We start from the raw sequence: 24,513 nt of genomic DNA on the forward strand, positions 1-24,513 counted from the left end.
TATTATTTTTTGGTTTTTCTCCGGTACCGGGAACTGAACTCACGACCTTGCTCTTGCCAGGCAGGCGCTTTTGCCGCTGAGCTAAATCCCCAGCCCCACTCCAGAATATTATTAATAGAAACATTTGAAATAAGGTTGGGTTGAAATAGTTACAGTTACTTAAACTTTTTTTGGGTACTGGGAATCAAACTCAGGACCTTGCACTTGCCAGGCAGGCACCCTCAGGCCCCACTTAAACTTAAATATGCCTTCTCTTTCTTTTCTATTTCTTTTTTTATCTTTGGTACTGGGGATTGAACCCAAGTCCTCACTTAGTTATATCCCTGGTCCTTTAAAAAATTTTTTTATTTTGAGACAGGGTATTGCTAAATTGCCCTAAGCTGGGTTTGAATTTGTGATCCTCCTGCCTCAGCCTCTCAAGTACTAAGATTAGAGATATGTGCCACATACCTGGCTCTTGGCTCTTTATTTTGAAGTGAGCATCCAAAAATCCTTTGGATAAAACACGAAAAACAATTCTTAGGAACACAGTAATAGAATCACTTTTTCTAGGGACTTTTCTTCTGAAAATTTATACATTCTGGGTCCACTAAAAAAAGATGCTGAGAAATGTGGCCTTCGGTTCCATTACTGATGCTTTCTCTTCACTGCATCATCCAGAGGTGCTGCTTAGCAGGTGTAATCCACTCTGAGAGTTCTTTACCTTGGGAAGACTTTGTAACCCTTTGATTTAAAGACAAGTCTGTCTCATTGTCCCAGAATTGTGGCATATCAGTGTCTCTTTTAGAATCTCTTGGCTATTTATTTGAGTAGAATGAGTGTCTCTTCTAAGAGATTGTGTTGCTCGTTTGACTTTTTAAGCTTTTATGTGTGCATAATTACATGAAAATAAACCATGTTTTTCATCACCTACTTCTCATTTATTCATTTTTGTCTACTTTTTCAGGTGATGTTGAAGGTAAAAGATTGCATGTACATGTGCATGATGCTTTTAGGCATAATTTCTGATAACATAAAAGGGCACTGTGAAGTCCTGTTTTTTCTGGCTGCTAAAAACTCCTGAGACTTGGTTCACTGCATCAAAATTCCTTAGAGAGGAATATGTGATGATTTTATGTTGCTGTTTTTTTTTTTTTTTTAAGGCTACTTAATGTATTGTCCAGAACACAAAAAATATTCTAGAATAGCTTTTTAATAAAATTAAAGCTTTTTTCCTCTGGTAAGATAATTTATTCAAAATTATTTTCTTCATGCTTCCTGGGAGAAAATTTCAGATAGTTTATTTAATATTTGAATTTGTAATTAATATTTGAATATGTATACATATGCATGTATACTTACATACGTGTGTGTAAGAACCGGAAGGTATTTCAACTCAGAATACTTGTAAATTGATGTTGTCCCTTTAAAATAATGCATGCATAGTAATCTGGTTACTAACATTTTTACATTAACTCATAAACTTGTTAGTACTTTCTTTTCTTTGATGAACTGTGTCAAGTTGTTTCCTTTGAACAAGATTTCTTTTTCTCTTCATTAAAGTAACCAAGTTTTTATTTTATTTTGTTTTACTGAATTTTCTGAGATACTTTACTTTAAAATGAAGAAGGAGCCAGGCACTTACTTGTGTTGAGATAGGGGCAGATCCCAAGTTTGAGGCCAGCCTGGACCCTGTCTCCAAAAAAAGAGGAAGGAAATATTGTTATCTAAAGTAGATTTAAAATTATATAGAACAAAGTTGCCTATACCTAACAAAAAGGCAGCACAGAAGCTAAGATATGTGACAGTTCCTGCCTTTTGTGGCATTGGATCTGGTTTAAAGTCAGAAAACACTGGAGCATTGTACCTTGACTCTTGTCCAGCCCTTTCTCTCTGTGTAGTGCAGATTTATAGTTGTTTCTGTTACAGCGTTGTCATATTTGAGTAGAGATTTAAAATTTGCCGACTCAGCTGTATGTGGTGGCACACACCTGTAACCCTAACACTCGGGAGACTGAGGCAGGAGGACCACAGTGAGTTCAAGACCAACCTGAACTACATAGCAATATCCTGTCTCTAAAAACAAGAAGCAAAAATGTAAAAAAGTTTTTAAAAAGAGAAAAAGAAAAAAGTTTGCAGAGTCCTTTCATGTCTATTATTTTACTTAACCGTGACAGCAGCCCAGGAGGTAGGTGTTACTTTCCTCTTTCCTGAAGATGATGAAGTCCCAGATCTTGTTGTACGGGGTTATCCAGGTAACAAAAGGGCCTCTGAAGGTTCCATGGAAGTCTGAGTAAATAAATTGTGGCCAATTTCAGATTGTTTTTATTTTCCTGAATAGATTCTTTTTTAGGTTCTGTAATCATATAGCTGGATTCTAAAAGATTTAGATGAACATTTAAAAATAATAGGTGTGCTGCCAACATTCAGGAGGCTGAGGCAGGACAATTGCCACGAGAGTAAGACCACCCTGGACTACATAATGAGACCCTGTCTCAAACAAAACAAAACAAAACAAAACAAAACAAAAAAACCAAAAATAAAAAACAACAAAAAAGACGATCCATTTGTTTATATCTGTTTAATTGACCACAGTGTAAAAGATTACCTGATATTCCTTCAGAGTTAGGACTGCTTTTAGTAAAATATGTCCTTTTTATTTAAAAAATTTTTTTACTGGTACATGGATGCAGTACATAGTGATTACTCTCATTGTGAAGGGTGGGTCCATGTGCGTAATACATTGTAATTCTTTTTACTTTCTATAGACTATGTCCTTTTTTAAATGATTTTTCCTCTGTAATGTGGCCTGTGAATTTGGTATGGAGTTATGAAGGAAGGTTCAGAGATCTTTTTAAATAGTACTTATATCTCTGAAAAAGTACAAATATAGATACATTTTAATAACTGAATCTGTATGCCTTTAGTCAAAAACCAGTAATAGAAACCAACCTGAAAAGTGTCCAGATGTATATAAGGACTTAAAAATGAGTTGTTCATTTCCCATCTCTACCTCAGGTTTATGCTCCGTGTGGTAACAGAGGACCATCTTGGTTTTGTTTTTTTCATTTATGATAAGCACCATTTCCTTTTGCAGTTGATCATAACTGTATATAACATATCAGCTCTAGGATGTAAAAATGAACTTAGCTCTGGGGGTTGAAATAAAAGTGCCTGGACGAGAGGATGGTTTTCCTTTTACCTTTGCTCATGTGTCTAATAGAGAAAACTTCTTGTGGTACTTTTGGTTTGTAAGTTTTAGGTCTAATTAATGCTTGGTTCCTTTAGAGCTCTCTGGAAGACTGTCTGACGGCTGTGACAGACTGTGTGGCTCTAGAGTATGTTTTGCTAACACTTTTTAAATGGACAGAGTTAAAGCAGAAGGAACATGGATTGTTGGGGTAGTTTCCTATCTAGTTCAGTTCAAAACGGAGATCTTAGCTGCGTAGGGTGAGCTCCCTGAGGTCCTGACAGAGTCAGAGGTGCTCACTGCTTGCTGCATGGTTAGCTTGTGCCTAATGGGAACATTTCATGAAGCAGCAGCCCTTGAAGTGCAGCACAGAGGGACCACGGTTGGCAAAGGGAACCTCGACATTCACCCTCGGGGCCCACAGCATGCACCTGAGGAGCTGAGCAGCAGCTCGACTCAACCCCGTGTTTGTCTGCGAGCTCACTCCCGCTAGGTGCCAGCAGGCGACAACAGGCTCCAGCACCCTTCATTTTGAAAGTACTAACCAAGGCTTACATCCAGAGGCTAGTCATTTGCAGTTACCTACGGAGGAGCATTTCAGCATGTGAGCAGTCCTTTCTAGGATGATTCCATCAGGCCTTTGGTGCTTCTCCCATCCCCCGCTCACTCAGTCACTCACGCACTCATTCGAGACAGGATCTTGCTATGTAGTTCAAACTGGCCTGGAACTCACTATGTAGTCCGAGCTGGCCTCAAACTCCTGAGCTGACGGGATCTCCTGCCTCAGCCTCCCAAGTAGCTGGGCCAGTGGGCACCACCATAGCCTGTACATTGTTTTCTGAACTCAGATGCCTCCTGTAAGTGGAGCGCCGTTCACTTGTCATGTGTGTTTCCTGTGGGGCCTGGGGCTCTTTGTCTTACCTCTTTTATACAGAGGATGTTACTAGAATCTGCCTAGATGTTTGTTCCTGGTGTAATTACCACATAACGTGGCTCATCAGGCTTTCGGTTGGCTTTAAAAAGAGACCTTTACTCCACCAAATCTTGAGTTTTATTGGCTACCTGGTGTTCACCACACAGGAAATCAGGGCTCCCCTTCCAAGCTGATTCCGAAGAGGAGCATTTTCCAAAGGTCTTGTCAGTTCCCGTATTCCTGGAGCTTGTCTGTTGCTTCATAATCTCCCTTTCCACCTTCCCGTCAGCTTTCAAATCAGATGGGAAGGGTAGCAGTTCTTGCTATGTTTTAACTCCAATCATAAATTCGCCTTTGAGCTTTGAAAGTGACATTTGGCAGGCGTGGTTTTACTTCAGCGTGTGTGTGGGTAATTAGGACAAAGAATGTTAGGAGCTCCCAGAGGGAGGCAGGAAGGCCTTGTGCAGTCACAGTACAGAACCGTCTTTAGCCTGGCCGGTGGTTTCTGAGGGTCGGGGCTCCTGAGGACAGATCCGGCGTTCAGCATCAGCCTCTGCTGCCTCAGTTTAATGCCCTCCACCAGTCAGTGATCGTGTGGCTTTATGACAGGAGCTGTTCAGTTGCTTTTGTTTTTGTTTTTATCCTTTATTTCCTCCTCACCTTTTTAAAAAGTAGAAATAATTGCTTCCCTAAATAATACTCTGGAGCTACCACTGACTTAAAAAATCTGCTGGTTGTGGTATCAAATGCCTATAATCCTAGCACTTGGGAGGCTGAGGCAGGAGGATCCTCATGAGTTCAAGGCCAGCCTTGACTACATAGTAAGTTCAAAGCTAGCCTGCATTACATAGCAAGACTTTGTCTCAGAAAAAAGCCTTAGAGGATGAAAGATTAATAGTTTCTTAGTGTTAAAATTTGAAGTAGATTTGTAGGAAGTAGATTTGCTTTCTTGAATCCAGACAATCAGACCTTTTTGTTGGATTGCATGCAATTTTTTGAGAAAACAGTAAATATCAGGTAAATGTGAATACCAGAATTTGGTTACAGAGTTGAGTTTCGGAGCTGTCATAGGCCCTGCCTTTTTCCCTCTTTTCCATTTCGGCAATGTCCTCAGGAACGGTGACTCCCACACCTTGCCTGCGAGGGCCTCCTCCCATTTCTCAGTCCCCACTGCCCCGGTTTTCTCCTCTGTCTTGGGCTCTCCTTGTTCTTGAGATCTTTCTCCTCCTCTCCCAGCTGTCACTATTGGAGTGCCGGGGGCATTCCTTCTGTCTGCTCCCCTTAGTGCTGTCGTGCTGGTGACTGCAGACACCGTTTCCCTGCCTGCCACTCCCACACACAGGGCGACCCCGAGCTTGACACTGAGAGGTGCCTTCGTATGTGCTCACAGTCGTGTCGCACTTGAGAATTCTTCCACACGCACCGCTTTGTCGAAGTGTAGTTGGTGAGAATACCTGCGCATACACAGTGAGGAGTTCTGGCACGCGTGGCGCGTCCCCATTACCCAGACAGTGAGCCCGCCCAGAGGCCCCTGTTCTTACTGTAGCCCAGCCCTTCCTGGCCTTCAGTCACAGACGTACTTCCTGTCACTGTGAAGGAGTTTGCACTCTTGGAGCATTTTTTGTAAGTGAGATCATGTGATGTGCTGCAGGGAGGGTCCAGCCTCTTTGACTCTTTAATTTTCTGAGTTTCATCCACGCTGTCTCTCAGTGGTTCGTTCATTCCTCTTTCATCGCTGGATGGTATTCTTTTGTGTGGAAGTGTAACAGGTTTCAAATCCATTCTATTGGTCGGGATTTGAGTTATTTCTAGTTTTTGGGTACTATTTTGATTAGGGTCATTTTATTGGTTTTCTGTAGTTTAGGCTTTTGGTATCCTGTTAGATATTTGTGTACAGTTTATGTGTGGATACATGCTTTCATTTCTCTTGAGTAAATTCCTAGGGATAGAATGGCTTAGTAATTTTATGTTTAACTTTATCATAATTCCCAAACCATTTTTAAAGCAGTTGTAATATTTACATTCCCACCAGTAACGTATGAGTTCCAGTTCTTTCACATATTCTTCAACAATTGGTGTGGTCAGTTTTATTTTTTAAATTTTAGCTGTTCTAATAGCTTATTATATAGCAATATAAGTAATTTAATTTTGTACATTGACCTTTTACCCTGTGATTTTCCCTAGTTCAGTTATGAATTCTAATGACTTTCTGTGATGCTGTAGGGTAGTCCACACATGCAGACACATTCCCTAGGGACAGACAGTTTCACTTCCTTTCACTGTTCTCCTTGCCTTTCTGTCTCCCGTGCCTTGTGTTACTGATGTCAATCTGTAGGACAGTGATAACTAGAGTGGCTCCTTCCTCAGCTGAAGGGGAAACGCTGAATCTTCACCGTTAATTACAAAGTGAGCTGTGAGTCTTTTGTAGTTGCCCTTTGTTGCCAAGTCCCGTGGCTTTACCTTCCTGTGGTGATCCCTCCACTGGGTGCCCCGTCTCGTCCTCTCCACTAGCGTCTGTTCCTGTAGGTGCCCCGCTGCTGCTCGACGGAGCCACTTGGAATCGTATAAGGTGGCACAGACCAAACACGTTCAAAGCGCAGCCCGAGGCTCTTCCTGTGCTCTGGTCCCCGACTCACTTGGTGAACAGCGTCCCCACGTCATCAGTGGTGACCCCGTGGACTACCTCTTCCTTCTCCTCCCACACCTCGCCGTGCAGGGTGCCAGCAAATCCTGTTCTGTCTGTCTTTATAGAAACCATGAGTGCGCCAAGGCTGTAGTTCAGCGGCACAAGCACTTGCCTGGCAAGCGCAAGGTCCTGAGTTTGATTCCCGGTCCAAAAAAAACCCATGAGCCCAGCACACCACCTTCACCTGCCTCGCTGCCTGCTGGCGCAGCCCCAGTTCCCATCCTGCCTGACAGCCCATGCACAGCATCAAGTGCATCATTCTTTAAAGCTACCTTCTGCCTACGAAGAGCTTTTCAATTTCATTTTCATTTGCACATATTTGTATAGTCTTAAGGTTCAGAAACAGTGAATTGTTTACTGATACAAGAGCTGTTTCAGAGAAATATTTCTTAGTGTTTCTGAAAGACCATCCTGGCCCTATCTGGTGTTCGATCAGTTTTTGGTGTCTTCTTTTTTCTTTTTCTGCCACCAGTGACTAGATGAGATTATCACTGTCAGTGCTGATTGCTCTGCTTTTTCAGGAGCCTGCTGGGTTTCCCTCTAGTTTTACATTATTTTAATGAGCTGTCTGAAGCACCGTGACCCTGCCCGCCAGCGGCTCCCTGGCTCAGCCACCCAGGAGCAGGCTGTGGACAGGCTCTGGGTCCACAGCCCTGGGGTCAGACAGCTGCCCCCGTGTGGGTGAGCGGACAGGGATGGGCATCTGCCACCTTCGAATGGCTTCTGTGATGTGCATTCATTAAGGGAACGTTCACTTCGGTCATTGTTTCTTGCATTTTTAGTGATCCTTCATGTTTTTTGTATTGAAACAATAAAGACTTTTAAGGATTAAGGACAAATATAAAGTCTTTTAAAGGATAAATGAAAAATTAAAAGTTAGATTATGACTTTAGTGGCCAATTTTACAGAGCACATATGAGAAAGATGATGAATCTTCAAATAATTGGTTTAATTTTGTAATTATTTCATAGTAACAGCAGGGACTGTATCTGTTTAACAATATTTTGGGACAGAAGGAGTGAGATATGATTTGTGCACAGTAAAGTCAGCACTGCCGGGAGTGTGGTGCACACCTGTAATTCCAGCACTCAGGAGGCTGAGGCAGGAGGATTACTGCTAGTTTGAGCCCAGCCTGGGCTACATAGTGGGTTCAAGACCAGCCTGAACTACATAGCAAGACCCTGTCTCAATAAAACAAAACAAATAACATAAAATAAATCTGCACTTTGAAGTTGTGTATCTTCTGAGTTTGGGCAAAAGGTACAATAGTGTAACCATGGCCACATTCAAGGTAGACTATTTTATTACCCAGATGGTTCCCTTGCCCTCATAGAAGCTTAACTTAGTGTTGTTTAAAAAAAAATGCGAATATTTACATGTCCTTGAATATCATATTTAAACATTCAGAGAATAGAACATTGAAGTGGCTTTGAAGGTTAGTTAAGGAGTGTAACAGTAAGTCATAGTTGCAGTTGTGCTTATCAGTTGTACTATTCCTGTGTGGAATTGTTCAGATGCCAGGAAAATTATCATTTCTGCTTAACTCCCCAATAAAAGGATACTTTAAAATAACATAGCATCGTGTTGAAATACTTTATTTTTGAATATTACAGAAGAAAATTCCACAAGACAGAGTGAGGATTTAGGAAGCCAATTTACAGAAATTTTCATTAAGCAGCAAGAAAATGTCACTCTCCTGTTGTCTTTATTGGAGGTAAATACGGAAGCTTGATATTTTTCTCATCTTAATGAGCTTTTTGTTTCCTTTGGGGTTATTAGGGAATCAAAATATATGTGGTATGATCCAAAAATATGGAGAATGTTTAAATTTTGAAACAATTTATTATAGTAAAAAACACATGGTAATTAACTCCCCCTAAACCCTCCCCCTTGCTTCAAGCACACTTACTACATCGGTCTTGCCACTTTGCGAAGCAGTTCCGGAAATCTTCTGTGTGTTTAGCTGTGCTGTTGTGGCTGCTCTCCGGATGTCGAGTTGATTCAAGGTGTTTGCCTTTTGTGGTCACTTTGAGTTTGGGGAAGAGCAGAGAAGGAATGGTACCAGATCTGATCAGTAAGGTGAATGAGAACACTCTGATTTGTGTGAGCTTCTCTTTCCTTTGGGTGGTATCCAGTAGCAGCAGCCACCATATTTTTGATCACAAATAAAGACACGAAAGAGGACTTCTACAGCTGCTTCAGACAGTGGTAAGAATGATGGGAAAGTGTTTTTAAGTAGCAGGGGATTTTTGAGACGGATTAATGGCAATGTATCTTTTACTGTAATAAATTTTTATTTAAAAACTCACTGTATATTTCAGTCATCCCTTTAATATACCTTTAGAAATAGTGAAGTTTGTGGTGGCATTCTTCTACATACAGACAGGAGGCCCATATCCATGTTTGAAGAAATATATAATCTGTTAAAATACTATCTGCTTATTTGTGTTTTGTAAAGTGCTGTTATATACCATCACTAATATTTTAGTTGGTTTAATTTTACTATTTTTACTGCTTTTATTTCTTAAATTACTTTTTAAAAGTTTATTAACTTCCATTTTTTACTTCTAGTTTCTGGTACCACTGTTAGTTAAAAGAATGTTTTTCTTCAAAATGTGCATTATGAATTTTAAATATTTTAAATTCTTACATTGTAGGAGTTTGATTTCCATGTTCGCTGGCCTTGTGTGAAGCTTCTGACTTCTCTTTTAAAACAGCTGGGTCCTCAGGTGCAACAGATTATTTTAGTCAGTCCCATGGGTAAGTGATTTGTCTTCTTTTTTAAATCTTGGTTTAAAAATAAGAACCATTTCCCAGACAAAGTGACTGAAATTGTGTTCTGATTTAACACGATTCACTGTTATTTGCATCAGTGTGTTTTGTGGCCTACCGGTATTTTTCTCATGGTTCTCTGTTCTAGGTGTTTCAAGGCTGATGGACCTACTAGCAGATTCCAGGGAAGTTATACGCAATGACGTAAGTTACGTTGAAAGTGCCGAGAATATGCAGCTTTTTCTCTTCGTAGATAAAATCATTGTTGTTCCTTATCATAACTCGTAAGAAGTTAGCTTTGGAAAGTTGGATTAATACTTACTCTTTTAGACCTTTTTAGGTTATATGTACAAGCACACACTATTTCTTTGATTTCTGTCTACTCAGTAGTTGAGGTTAAATAAACCATTTTGCTGTTAAAATTTATTACTCATAGTGAGGTGGGTGACACATGCCTATAATCCCAGCATTGTGGGAGGCTGAGGCAGGAGAACTACAAGTTCAGGCTCAGCCTGGCAATTTAATGATTCAGCAAGATCTTGTCTCAGAATATAAGAATGGGCTAGAGATATAGTTCAGTGAGAAGGCCGTAGACTCAGTCCTCAGTACATTAAAGAGAAATCTTCCCACAGGTTTAGGCTTTCTTATCCCCTCTTCTGAAAGACTGTATGGACACAGAACTCGACCTCCAGAATTCCTTGTTCTTTCTCGAGAGCATAGGAAGCCTCTTTCCCAGACCCTAGATGTTTGTGTAACCTTGCAAAGCAGTGCCACAGTATTTCCAAGAATTTTCCTTGTTGATCTCTGACTATAGATTTGCTCTGATTTGCTCTGGAGTTACTTTTCATTCTTACTTATTTTAGTATTTGCATATAGATTTGAGTATTTTTTATTATTACTGTTTTGGTTGCTGGGGACCCAGCCCACGTCCTTGCACATGTGAAGCAAGTGCTCCACCCTTGAGCTGAACCCCAGGCCTGACGTTTTGAGCATTTCATGTTCATGTCATATACTATACTTTGTTGCTTGACCGGCTTTCTCTGTTGTTTCCTACAGCTTGGTCAAAACTGAGTCACACTGGGGCTGCGGGTATTGCTCAGCCTGGTCTAGCACACATGGAGCCCTGGGTTCAATCCCCAGCACCACAGAAAAACCAAAAACTCTGTATTCTTTAGACAGAGATAGCGGGTAGATAAAATCTTCTTAAACTCTGGAGCCGAAGCAGTGACGGCAGCCTCTTAGAGCTTTCAGTAATACAAACAGCCTGTGTGGCCGCGTGCCGTAGGTGCGGAAGGTGCCTGTGAAGCCGGTTCAGTCTGTGTCTCCAGGGCGGAGCCCGGGCCACTGAACTGGGTGACTTGCTCTTGGTAGTTGGTCTCATGCATGTACTTGTGCTTCCAGGCCCTGCCCCTCTCTGCAGTTCTGCTGAAAGTCACTTCCCTGCTCTTAGCTTCACCTGGTTAGTGTCAAAGCAAAAACCAAAGTATTAACTTCTGCTTCATGTAGAGCATTTTTTAACTTAAAATTTTATGATAGGTGTATCATAAAATGCAATATTACAGAAGCTAAAGTTAAGTAGTAAATATAGCTCGTGAGAAATACTTTTTTGTTTTGATGGTGGTGGTACTGGGGGTTGAGCCCCGGGCCTTCATGCTCAGCTGCAGCCCCAGCCCATTTTTATATTTTACTTTGAGACGTGGGCTCACTAATTCAGTCAAACTTGTGGTCCTCCTGTCTCAGCTCTCAGAGTACTGGGATTGCAGGTATGCACCACCACACCTACCCATTTTTTATTCTTCAATAGTTAAATATTATAATTGTCTTTGTGGGGAGATGTTGATACAGGGTCTCACTGTGTAATTGAGGCTAGCCTGGAACTTGCAGTTTTTCTGCCTCAGCTTCCTGAGTGCTGGGTTTTAGGCATGTGCCACCACACCTGGCAAGAATGATCTTACTGTGAGCATCCGTCTGTTAGGACTTCTGGGTATCTTGCCTTGATTAATACCGTTACCGTTTATTTTACTTTTCAGATAAAATTGGCTTTCTAGGGTGCTGGGAACCACACTCAGGGTATTCCACGTGAGAAGGCCTTCTTCCGCTGTGCTGTATCTCCAGTCCTGTCCCCATATTGTGTACATCACTGCATTATCTACTGTTTTCCTTTAACTTTCCCCTCTTTTTCTTTCTGTTCCTAATCATTTTTCCCTCAGTTTTTGAGACACATAAAATGATTGTGTATGTTAGCTGTCATTAGTTTTCTGATTGGGAATTAAGTTCTATTTTGTTGTAATGTGTAGGTTTTTGTTTTACATGTCTTACTGTCATATTCTCTTGGTTTCAATAAATCTTTTCAGGAGAGAAAGGAGGAAAGAAACTAACATATATTTAGAACCTAAAAGATAGTAGGTTCTGTGGAATTCATTTTACCTCCTAGTCCTCGTTTGGGAACCCCATGAAATGCTGTCGTTGCCTGTGTCACACACGAGTGTACTGAGAGGCAGCGCTTCTGTCGTTCGCTTGATTACACAGCACGGAAGCAGGGCAGTGAGGCTCCAAACCCGTTTCGCCCATCTCAGAGCCCGGCGCTGTTCCTCCACTGCCTCTGCAGGCTCCCCTCACCTTTGCCCTGGCGGGGTGCGCGGAGCTGACGGGCAGGAAGGCCAGCGGCGTGGCCGTGGGGCTGGGCTGCCCCACTTCGTGTGAACGCCCCTTCCTCCGATGCAGCACTGGCAGCGGGTTGGCTCTGAGAGATCTTTAACTGAGTGCTCACCGTCCCTCTTCTTCCGGAGTAATACTCGTGCTTGTTTTCATGAAATTCTTGCTGTCTCTTTGGCCCTCATGGATACTTACGGCTCATCAGTACTTGTTTTTACTGAAATGAGCAGAAATAGGTAATAAGCAGAAAAGTGATTTTTCTAGAATGATAAAGAAGTAGTGAAATAAACTAAACCCAACTTAGCCGAAGTTGAGAGAGGGAAAAGCCAACAGCAGAGACTGCTCCTGCACTGGACGCGACGTGCAGCAAGTGTGAATTTTCCTCTTGCCTTTGTCTCTGGACTTGGAATCAAGTTTTGGAGTTGAGGGCCAGATGTTCACGAGAACTGACTGTCTGTGCTGGAATGCAGCCTGCTCTTCGCAGGCTGTGGGGCAGCAGGCACAGCAGCGTGCCCGGAAAGGCCTAGTCCAGCCCTCCTAGGTGGGCACAGCGGGCGCTGTGGCGATGGAGGGGTACGGGAGAGGTGGGCGTTTAGACCGTGGTGAGAAGAGACCAGAACTAGGAACTGTAGATGCGGTGTGCAGGCCAGGCACAGCGCCTTGGGATTTGTAACCTTGGGGAGGAAACTGATTCTCTGTCCTTGCTTTCCCTGTACATGAGAAATTCCTGCCAGTCCTGAACTTCTCTGTTTTTTATATGAATTTTAAGATTCCCCTCCTAAGAGGAGCCACTGCAAGTGTTGTACCTTACCAGACATTGTTTTTCTCTCTCTCAGGGCGTCTTACTACTTCAGGCACTGACGAGAAGCAATGGTGCAATTCAGAAGATCGTTGCTTTTGAAAATGCTTTTGAGAGGCTCCTGGACATCATCACGGAGGAGGGGAGCAGTGACGGAGGTAGGGCTTGCGTGCTCACAGAACGTCGGCTTCGGGGCAAGCTTGGAGGGTGAGACGGGCACGCGCTTTGTCCATTTGGTGTTTGTTAGGCAGTGAACGTTGGCATCTTCAGTCATTTCTGGAAAACCCTAGCTCTGCTTCAAGTACCGCTGTGCCACGTTCGGTCTGCCTAAGCGCAGGAGCGGGCACAGGTCCCCTTCCTGATTGCTGGTGGAGGTTGAGTTGACGCAGTCACGTGGTGAGTGTGACCGAGGGCGGTTGGATGTTGCCTTCTGGAGAAGAGGGGCGTGAGTTTCCTGCTTGACTGAGGAAGACCCCAGTGAGCGGAAGCCCGGGGAGGGCACCCACCAGTGTTCACAGCAGTGCCGGGCTAGGTTAGGACGGCTGTGGAGCACCGCATGCCCCGCCGCCTCCATACAGAGGTGGCAGGAAAGGTCAGTGTCTGACAGGGCTCGGGCTTTTCCAGGAAGGTTTTATGAAATGACAGTGAACCAAGGGGCCTTAGCAGATTGTCTGTAGAGCGGGCAAGGTGAAGGTTTGTGCAGTCTAAGCCAGGCAGAGAAGGAGGTAAAGATAGAAAGGAATTCTTTTAAAAGAGAGAAAGGCATTTGACTGATGGGTTGAAAGTCTCAGGGAGGCCTTAGAACAAATAATGTTAGGAGAGTGCGTTGGCCAGAAAGAAGGGAGGCTTTGGTAGAAGGTTGAGAATTGCCGCTGAAGGGAGGCCGCAGAACTAGGAGGTCCAGGTGTCACTGGGGTTGCAGTGGACATTAAAATCATTAAAGTGATAGCAGGACTTAGAAAAGGAGACTTTGAGCAGGATGACAGTGCCGTGTTCGGGGAAGGAAGGGTGGTGGCCGCAGACTCGTCACGTGACTGATGGGAAGAGATGGCACAGCCAGGGAGCCCGAGCCTCCAGGAAAGAAGTTTTTCAGAAGTGGGTAGAGGAGAGCACCTGGCTGAAGATCAGAGACTCAGCACCCAGCTCTGGGGCTGAAGCAGCTGAGAGTGAGCTGCCCTGACGTGAGAGCCTCACCGGATGAAGTAGATCGCTAAAGACAGGCGTGTTCAGGAAGCCATCGAGGGCACAGCACGCTGTCTTCGCCATTCTTGAGCTTGCAGGTGGCATCCTGCACGACTTCGAAAGGAGAGTGAATGGAGGAGGCCAGACAGAGGGAAAGCAGGGAGAGCACAGGTGGCCGCAGATGCCGTGGGCACTTTGGGAGGCGACTGAGGGAGACGGATTTTACGGCAGGGTGGAATTAGCTGACTTAGAGTTACAATGACAGAGCAGCGGTTCCTTGTGACGGAGACGTCAAAGCTTTAGACGCTGCTGTGGGAATGCGAGTTTGAGGGCAGAACATGTGTTGTGGGGACGAGGTGGATACAGTGGCTCCTCTTAGGAGGGGAAGAGCCTTGGACAAGGCCTTTCATTGAGAGATCAGGACTGGCCCAATCAGAGACTCCTAAAAAGTGTGCAAATGTGCACGTTAACTGGTAAGTTAAATCAGTGAAATAGAAGTGTACATTTTGTGTGGTAAGTTGAGTCAGGCCCAGACCTCCTCTGAGCGTGTGGGTCTGCTGCTCAGGCCCTCGTCTTGCCTATGCCCCTCCCCCTGCGCTGTCCTGTGGCGTTTGCGTTTCGGTCTCTTTGAAGTGGAGTATGTGCTCGCAGCGTTTTACAGTCCCTCCTGTCCCAGATTTGTGTTACCGTGCTTCACTGGACGGCTGTGCTTCACGATTTGCTTCCTTGAGTTTTGTCAAAGACTTATACTTAGTTTCCGTAAACATACCCTCTGTTCTCACGTTTATACGTTGCCAATGTACATACCGTTTCATTAATAACCAGTGAACGAGAACTAACTCTCAGAGATGACGCCAAGGTGTGATCCTTGAAAGAAAACGGTGGGCACATTTTTAAATGTTTAGATTAAAAGTGAAAATTCATTAAAATTGAAAACTTGCTCTGCAAAAGACATTGTTAAGAGAATGAAGACAGACTGCAGACTGGGGGAAAATATTTGTAAAAACATATGTCTGAAAAAGGACTTTAAATCAAATATAGCAAGAACTCTTAAAACTTAGCAATAAGAAAACAGGCCAATTAAAAATGGGCAAAAGATCTGAACAGATTCTTCACCAAAGAAGATATACAGAAGACAAGTACATATACAGAAAGATGCTCAAGACTGCATGTCTTAGAGCCTGGCATGGTGGCGTACGCTTGTAATCTCAGCACTCGGGAGGCTGAGACAGGAGGACTTTTTTAAAAAATTTTTTTTATTTTAAAGAGTAAAAGAAGGACAACATAATAATAGGGGGGCTTACCAAATTACAGACAAAGTGGTAGGAAATTATCAATGGTTATTGTTTCACATATTGTTATCTACAAGATAGTTTCTCAGGAAAACAAATAGACAATAGTGAGTTACAGACAAAAGAGGTAGGAGATTATCAGTAGTTGTACTATACTTAGGTATCTTCAAAGTGGCTTCTAAAGAATATAAATAGAACTATACATGAGAGGCAGGAGGATTGTTGTGAGTTTGAGACCAGTCTGGGCTACAAAGTGAACTCAAGACCAGCCTGAACTGCATAGCGAGACCTCGTCTCCAAAAAAAAAGACCCTATGTCTTATGGAGCTCTTTAAAATAGGAAGACATCACCACATATTGTTATAATGGTGACAGTGAGGGATGTGGAGGCCGCCTCCAGCCACTGGTGAGGTTATATATGACAGAAGCTGAGACACTGCTGGTATGGGGTGGAGTGGCAGAAACCCACTTGGAAGACAGCGTAGCGGTTTCTTACAGAGCTAAACATGGGATAGCTGTTTGATCCAAGAGTTGTGCTCCTTGACATTTACCCACATTACTGTACAACTTACGTCTGCACAAAAGCCTGTGCGTGAATGTTTATCTATAACTGCCCAAACTAGGAAGCAACCAACTTGTCCTTTGGTAAGTGAGTGGATAAACAAACTGTAGTAATCCATACAGTGGACATTCACAATAAAAAGAGTTCCAAACCACAGAAGGATGTAGAGGAAACTTAAACACGTATCACTAAGTAATTCCAATCCATAATGTTCTGGGAAAGGCAAAGATACAGCACAGTAGCATTGTTGGTTACCAGGGATTGAGGGTAGGGGAGGAGGTACGAATGGGTGAAACACAGGACATTTAAGTCAGAGAAACAGTTCTGTATGAAACTGCAATGGGAGACACTGAAGATTATTTAATTGTTAAAACCCACAGAACTTCACAGCTGCAGTGGGCTCACAAGGGCAGACCTGAATGCAAGCTGCATTTGAGTCATAGTGTTGGTATTTGTTGGCCAGTTGAAACAGATGTACTACAGTAAATGTCCCACACTAACTTAAAGTACCTGATGGTTGTGGACAGCCATGCCAACCAGAGGGAGCCAGAGCATGGGGAGGGAGGCCCAGCAGTTCAGCTTGCTTTGTGAAGGACAGGGAGATCCCTCTGCGTCCCGCACATCGTGGAATGTCCACCGTGGGGACAGCAGTGTGGGTGGAGCTGCCCAGGGTTAGGAGTATTGTCAGCAGAGGAGTGGAAAAGGGTCCAACAGTGGAGGACAGGAGCTGTGAGAAGTAGCCTAGGGAGTGGCCCGAGAGCAGGAAAACCAGGTGAGAATCGTGTTTTAGAAACCAAGAGAAGGCAGTCTCAAGGGACAGACAACAGTGGCCGGTGCTGCTTAGAGGTCACGTGGGATAGATCACGTGGGATAGATTGAGTCAGTGCATGTTAGTGGTTAGCTGCTGTGTAGATACCTGACACTCCGTTTGCTCTGTTTCTGTCCGTGCCATCAAGCTCGAGGCAGTGGGTGTCCACATCATCCTACGCTCGTGAATTACCGTCTGTGCAGACACATGCTCCCTGATAAGGAAAGGAGCCATTCCAGGAAAGCACAGAGCTGGCGACCCTAACCTGCTTCTCGGGTCATAATAATCATTCCTGAAAATGACCTTTAATCTTGGATTTCAGTGAAAAATATGAGAGTTGCTGTGTGGTGAGTTGGTGGTTGGACGTAGAAGTCAAGAGACTGAGAAGGAGCAGACAGGTTGCACCTTCGTGCTGGGGAGCCGTTCACGCTAGGATTCGCCCTGCCACCCTGAGAGGTGCTAGGTGTGGAGATGCAGTACGGTTTTCTTCCAGTGTTGGCGACTGAATTTTCCTTCAGCATTTTTCAGACTTAACACTGCATTTTACATTCCCTTTCCAGGCATAGTTGTCGAAGATTGTTTGATTTTGCTCCAAAACTTGTTAAAAAACAACAATTCAAATCAAAACTTTTTTAAAGAAGGCTCATATATTCAACGCATGAAACCTTGGTTTGAAGTTGGAGATGAGAATTCTGGCTGGTCTGCACAGAAAGTGACAAATCTACATCTGATGCTACAGGTAAGTGGTGTCCTCTCCTCGGACACAAACATAGTAAGAATTTTACCGTGATGATTCTTTCAAAGAAGAGAAAATCTACTGTATTCAGTAAATCATAGAGGCTAGGTTTCAGGCAGGCTTTAAAAAACCTATCTTAATATGGAAATTTATATTATAAAAAAGTTATATTTATATTATAAAAGTTATATTGTAAAAAGTTATTTTCAGAGAGAGAGATCCCCTGCCTTCCTCCCCAGCTTTGATATTAATATCTCACAATTTTGTTTTATCTTTTATTCCTCTCTCTTGCCCTGTCATATTATTTTAAAGCATATCCAGATATACAGTTTCCTGATGGGTTTTACATTAGAGAAGAAGTTCAAGTTTGTTCAATGGAGTGTAGCATATGTAGAAAAATACAATATTCCAGTTATGTCCTGAGTTGATTCTTTGTTTTTTCCTTTGAAAGAGTGAATAATTTGTGCCAGGCACGGTGGTAGCCACCCAAAGCCCCAGCCTGCATTAAGGAGGCTGAGTGGGGGAGGCACCCTTGAGCCAGGAGTCCAGGCCGCCTTGGCAGCACTGTAAGACCTACTCTCAAAAAAGTGCACGTATTAACGGTCTTAGTTACTTTGGCGCTGCTAAGACACCATGACCAACACCCATAGCTTAAAGGAGGAAAGGTTTATTTTGGCTCACCGTTTGTAGAGACTGGATCCAAGGCAGGGTGACATGGTAGAGGAGAGACAGCTCATGGCATGCAGTGGGATCAAGGGAGCAGGAAGAATATCACACACACACACACACACACCCTTTCCAGACCCCTCCCACAGTCCGCCCCTCGCCCCTGTTCCAGACCATGCCCATGGTGACCCACCTTTTCCCACCAGGCTTCACCTCCCAGCATATGCCCAGTGATAGACCCATCAGTGGGTGAATGCTGTATCTCATACCCATGACCTAGGCACTCTCCACAGACCCACCTGTGGGTGCATGCGACTTCTGAAGGGACATCTGGATATAAGCCTTAATGCTAACTTGCCCAGGTTGGTAAAGCTTTCCTTTCTTGATGGCACACACCTGTAATTCCAACTACTTGGGAGGCTCAGGCAGGAGGATAGCAAGTTCCCACCCAACCTGGGTATCTCAGCAAGGTCCTGTCTTAAATCTAAAGATAAAAAGAGCTGGGGATGTAGTTTAGTGCAGAAGCCCTGGGCTTACTTATAACCCTTAGTTATTGTGGGTTGATCAGGCCCGCCATCTGAGTGGACGGGTGAAGTCTTAAGTAAATGAGACAATTGACATGATTTCAGGGCTCCAGGAGAGTCTCACTCTTGCAGCTTTGATATTCTCCGAGTTTAGACAAAGACTTCTCTGCTCTGCCTGTATTTATTTGGTTTTCAAATAAAGGAGGAAGATACTCAAGAAAACAATAGGAATATAGCAGGACCTTGGGAGAATTTTCCCAAGTAAAAAATTATGTCAGTAAGAAGAACTACCTTATCTTTAGGTTGATATTTATTGTAGGAGTGTGGAGCCTGCAGCTGCAGTCTCCTTGTAGTTAATTGGGGTTGGAGCCAGTTGTCCTCAGCTGTGGCCTTATCTTGTCCTTCGAGGCGTCACAGCTTCACAGGCCAATACAGGCCTCAGGGTGACCAGTGACTCACAGAGGTTCACTTACTATGAATCCGCTGCCCACCCTCAGACAAGGTGCCTAAGCTTCGGACAGCTCACAAGTAACCACGGAAAGCCACCTGGTTAACATTAAATCCTGCCCAGAGCCACTTTGTCGTGGTCCCCAACACTTACTCCCCAGAACTACAAGAACAAGTTGCTTTCCTCTCTTAGGCTCGGGGAGACCATAACTCAGCGCCAGGGGCTGAGTGAGCTCAGGCTGGGTGGCTGATGTGTTCATGACGGCAGAGACGCAGGTTGTCCTGTGAGCGTGCTGTCTGAGTGCTCTGTCTCTGCGGCTGTGTGCCTGTGGCTTGAGCTCTAGCTCCTCTGTGGTACAAGGAACTGCATTAGCCTTTTCCTGCTGGTCACGTGCCTCCTAGTTATATCACAGCTGGATTCTGGCTGTTAAAAAGTGGGATTGATGTGCCTAAGGTTTGCTTAGTTTTGTTTTTTTTTTGGTACTGGGACTCGAACTCAGGACCTTGCGCTTGTTAGGCAGGCGCTTGTGCCCCTGAGCTATATCCCCAGCCCAGCTGTATCCCCAGCCTGTGTCTGAGGTTTGATTTGGTTTTCTTGAAGAGACTGAGATCACACTTTGTTCCCAGGCTGCCCTTGAACTTCTGAGCTCAGGCGGTCCCCCTGCCTCAGCTTCTGTAGTAGCTGGTACTGCAGGTATACCTGAGGAGGGTTATTTATATTTTGCAGATAAAAATCCAGGAAAATATGTTTGGAATAGACTTAGTTATTCATCCATATTGTAAGTCAAAGTCTGTCTTGATGTAAGGTCTACCAGTGTTCCCTAGTTTTACTCTGAAGTAACGCCAAGTCTTTCTTGTGATAATGTTTCACATAGTATTTGAATATCGCTGTTAGATTTTTGCTTAGCAGGAGTGTTTCCTCTTTCTTCAGCCATGCTGCCTGTTTTGTCTTCTAGGAATTTGATAACTACTTTCTCTATTTGTGTAGTTGGTAAAGATACTCAACTGCTACTAGACGATATTAAAGAATTGTTGTTGATTTGTTAGGTGTAATAGTGAGTATATTTTGTTTATTGTTGCTGTTGGTTTGCTGAGGCTTGAACCCAGGATCCCGTGTGTGCCAGGCAAGCACTGTGTCCCTGAACTACATCCTCAGCCCAAATAAAAATTCAAAAGGAAAATTTTTAAAAATTGCTTTTACTTTGAGATAGGGTTTCACTGAGTTGCTCAAGGTGGCCTCAAACTTTTGATCCTTCTGCCTCAGCCTCCCAATTAGCTAGGACTATGGACATATGCCACTAATCCGGGCTACTTTTGAAGTCCCTATCAAAAGCTCCCTGTCAGTTGGAGATGCATACAGAAATCCTTCTGAGATAAATGGCATCTTACCTGGCCCCCTCCTCCCCCTTTCATGCTATGGGGGATTGAATCCAGAGCCTTGTCACTGAACTGTAGCCCCAACCCTTTTGTATTTTTTACTTTTGAGACAGGTCTCACTAAGTCACCAAGTTGCCCAGGCTGGGCTCAAGCTTGAAATCCTCCTGTCTCAGCCTCCCAATTAGCTAGGATTGCAGGCATATGCCACCCTATCCAGCTCTGATATTTGCTTTAAATACTAGAAAGAAATAGAAGTAGTAGTAATAAGAGTGGGGAAATAAAAAAATGAAACGAAGTCTGATTAATCAGCCGTCTTTGAGAACATTTCTTAAGCCAGAAATGTAAACATGTGAATAATCTATTTTAACTAGTGTTTGAGGTTTTTCCCAAATTCTACCAATTCCTAGGCTCCTTTTATTCTCCGACATCACTGTATTCTTCAAACCTGTTTTACGTTTGAATGTTCACCCCCCATACAAAGTCTGTGCGGTGAAGCCACAGGCCTGCGATGTGCGTCTTCTGTGGTAACGAAGCTGTTGTAATCTGCTGTTACGTTACTTACTACTTTGACATATCTGCTGTAAAATACTGGGTAACAAAGTGTTACCAATCTCCCATTTGGTCTGGATATAAAAGATTCGTTCATACGTTTACATGTAGTTCTAATTTTAAGATGCAAGATATGTATATGTGATATATATGTATGATATATATAAATGATATATAACTGTCTATATGGTCTTTTGGGCCCACTTTTTTTGATGGGGGACAGAGTCTTACTATGTAATCCAGGCTGGCCTTGAACTCACTGTGTATCCTACACTGGCCTCAAACTCGAGGTTATCCTCATGCCTCTGCCTCCCGAGTGCTGGAATTAAAGACGTGCAGTACATACCTGGCCTGGGCTCACTGTTTTACGTTTCTGAAATTGGATGCTGAGGGTTGGAGGAATTTTAGAATTGTAGGGATTCAGTGCGTGTAGCAGTTACTGAGGCCAGCCCTCCCCTGATGCGCGAGTCTTGTGCTGTGTCTCCAGGTGTGAGTTTTGTCCCTCTGTAAATACTTGCAGCTTAAGGGAGGTTTACTGTACTGTTGTCAGACTTGCTGTATTATTAGGTAGCTTATCCTTGTGTTCCTAAGTCTGCCACCCATTTGCACACAGACATTTTTCATGATTGAAAGTGTGCTGTGTCACCAGTGCTGTACGTGTGGGTTGGGATTCAGTCCTGGCCAGGGCAGCTGGTGCTGTGAGTGGATGTCCTGATGTGGTGTGCGCTGGACCTGCGTGCGTGCCGCGGCAGCGTGAAGGTGCACAGGATGCATCCTGCAGATCGCTGTTCGCCTGCACCAGATTCCTCTCTGCTGTCTGGATCTTTAAAAGACAAATTGGCGTTTTCTTTCTTGTGCAGCTTGTGCGGGTGCTGGTGTCTCCCACCAACCCCCCCGGGGCCACCAGCAGCTGCCAGAAGGCCATGTTCCAGTGCGGCTTGCTGCAGCAGCTGTGCACCATCCTGATGGCCACTGGGGTCCCTGCCGACATCCTGACCGAGGTGAGGAGCAGCAGCAGTGGACAGCCACTGTGCTTATCTCCCAGAGTGGAACAGTGACACTGTTGCTGCGGGAGGTGCCTTCCTTCGGGCTTAGAGTGCAGCGCCAGCGTCAGAGCCCAGCTAGCAGATCTGCCCGGAAAGATTTACCGTTGACACTGTTACATGTTGCGTGTGTTTGCTGTGCGTTAGGTTTTAATAGAGGGAAGGTTATTTTTACATTTTTTGTTTCAAGTTAACATATGCACATTAAAAGTGCAAGTAATAATAATAAGTTTTGTAACTGGAACAGCTGTCCTGGGCCTCACTGCAGCCTGTGCAGGGCAGTCTCACTCTCCTCCCTCCCGTCACTGCATCATGTGCCGGAACTTACGTTCCAGTCATAGTCCCTGTATATGGTGCTGTCGCCACGCCATGCTAGCACTGCTTCTGCTAAGCTGAGGCCCGGGCCTGGGCCTGTGTGCCTGTGTGCCTCTGCCCTCTGCCTCTTCTGTGTGTGCTGTACTTGCACTCTTTCTTTCTGCCAGCCTTCTGTGTAGCTGTAGACCTAATGGTCTCCCTACACCCCTTCCCTGTCTGCCTCTGGAACCCCTGTGCTCCTAGCCCAGCTGAGCTCTGTCCTTCTCGATTTCCTTTTCCTCTTCCTTGGTGTGGCCTCTGTGGTTATCCGGCTCTCACATCACCTCCCACCCCCTCCCTGTCTTACTGGGGTATCTTCTCACTTCTCATCCTGTTTTAAATGTCACCTTTTCTCTTTAGAAGCTTCTGGTATGTTTTGTTTATTTTTCATTTTCTAAAATTTACTGATGATATACTATACTAGGGACCCTTTTCCCTTCCCTAGTTGTTTTTGTCACTCACTTGGCTCTTTAGCTAGGCCTTTGTTTAGTTCTGGTGTTCCTGATAACTTCCTTTTCTTTCTGATCTCTTTCTGCAACTCCAGTAATAGATTGTTAGCCTTTCTGGACCTAGTATGTTGTTTTAAAAATTTTAATTTATTTTTAGTTGACAAAAATATAGTATGAAAAATATAGCATTTTTTTGGGTTTTCTTTTTGAGAGAGGGTCTTGCTATGTAGTTCAGACTGGCCTTGAACTCACTATGTAGCCTAGGCTGGCCTCACAGCAATCCTCCTACCTCAGCTTCCTGCGTGCTTAATTACAGGTGTGTACTGCCACACCTGGGAACAGCATGTTGTTTTGAAATATATTTTTTTCCTGTGCTATTTTCATGAAAGTTTTTTCCCACATTCATCCTTATCTTCAATTTTTGTTACGTTTCTAATACATTAATACATTAGTATTATTTTGGAGTTTTGTTGGTTTGGTTTCGTTTTTGAGACACTCCGGCTATATATTCCAAGAACACCCTTGAACACCCTCTGTAACCCAGGTTGGAATCACATACTCTGGTGTGGAATCACACGTGATAGCCTCAAGCTTTTCGTGATCCTCCTGCCTCAACCTCCTAAATGCTGGGATTACAGGCGTGTACCACCACATCCGACTTTATTAGTTACACTTGGTGTATGGTGCTAGGGATTGAACCCAGGGCCTTGTACACGCAAGGCAAGAGCTCTATCACTGAGCCATATCCCCAGCCCTGTTTGCTACATTTTAAATGTGTTCTCTGATTTTATTTTAAAGCGTTTTTTCTCATTTTGTGGAAATAGATTCTCAGCTCTTAGAGGATATTATTGTTAGTTTCTTTAGATTTTAAATACATGTTGTCAATTATTTTATATTTAGAGGCCCATGCTTAATGTTTACGAAAACTTAATATCCTCCTCTTTTTGTTTACATACTGGGGTGTGAACTCTGGACCTCATGCATGCAAAGCAAACCCTCTGCCACGGAGCTATATCCCAACCCTTAAAACTTTATCTTGACCTAATGTTACAAGATTGTAATGCTATAACTATTTTTGGAGGGTGTCTGAATTTTAATATTTAAAAACAAAAAGCAGAATGTAACATTTTCTTTTGAAAATAGGTTTTCCTCCTTGACTTACTTTCTCTAAATAAATACTCTTTTCTTCCCCCTTAATTAACAGACCATAAACACTGTCTCAGAAGTCATTCGTGGCTGCCAAGTAAACCAAGACTACTTTGCCTCGGTGAACGCACCTTCCAACCCGCCGAGGTAGGGAGGGGAGCGCAGGGCTCTTCTCAGTGGGGAAAGCTTAGTTTGGGCTGGGAACGTCGGGAACGTCACACAGCGTGCCCTGATTGCAGTTTTATGTTTGAAACTGGGAATTATCTGACAAGATCAAGACACTGGTATTTGAAGGGTGTGGTGTTCGGAGCTTAAACATGGGGTTCAGATGTCACCTCCCACTGCACTGACCGGCTAGACAGGGTGTCACCTCTCCACGTACTCT

General features: G+C 43.8%; 1 protein-coding gene across 1 annotated transcript in view; it reads left to right on the forward strand.

Annotated features, from left to right (window-relative positions):
• Uso1 (USO1 vesicle transport factor) overlaps positions 1–24,513 on the forward strand; it is a gene marked incomplete at its 5' end in the record, with an annotated part of 57,200 nt that overhangs the window by 9,526 nt on the left and 23,161 nt on the right. The window contains 8 exon segments of the mRNA XM_013502731.1: positions 947–958; positions 8,382–8,482; positions 9,426–9,528; positions 9,689–9,744; positions 13,032–13,152; positions 17,398–17,576; positions 21,997–22,137; positions 24,187–24,275. Coding sequence (XP_013358185.1) covers positions 947–958; positions 8,382–8,482; positions 9,426–9,528; positions 9,689–9,744; positions 13,032–13,152; positions 17,398–17,576; positions 21,997–22,137; positions 24,187–24,275 — 802 coding nt within the window.

Source organism: Chinchilla lanigera, unplaced genomic scaffold (assembly GCF_000276665.1).
Source record: "Chinchilla lanigera isolate Chin_1 unplaced genomic scaffold, ChiLan1.0 scaffold00073, whole genome shotgun sequence".
Classification (NCBI taxonomy): domain Eukaryota; kingdom Metazoa; phylum Chordata; class Mammalia; order Rodentia; family Chinchillidae; genus Chinchilla; species Chinchilla lanigera.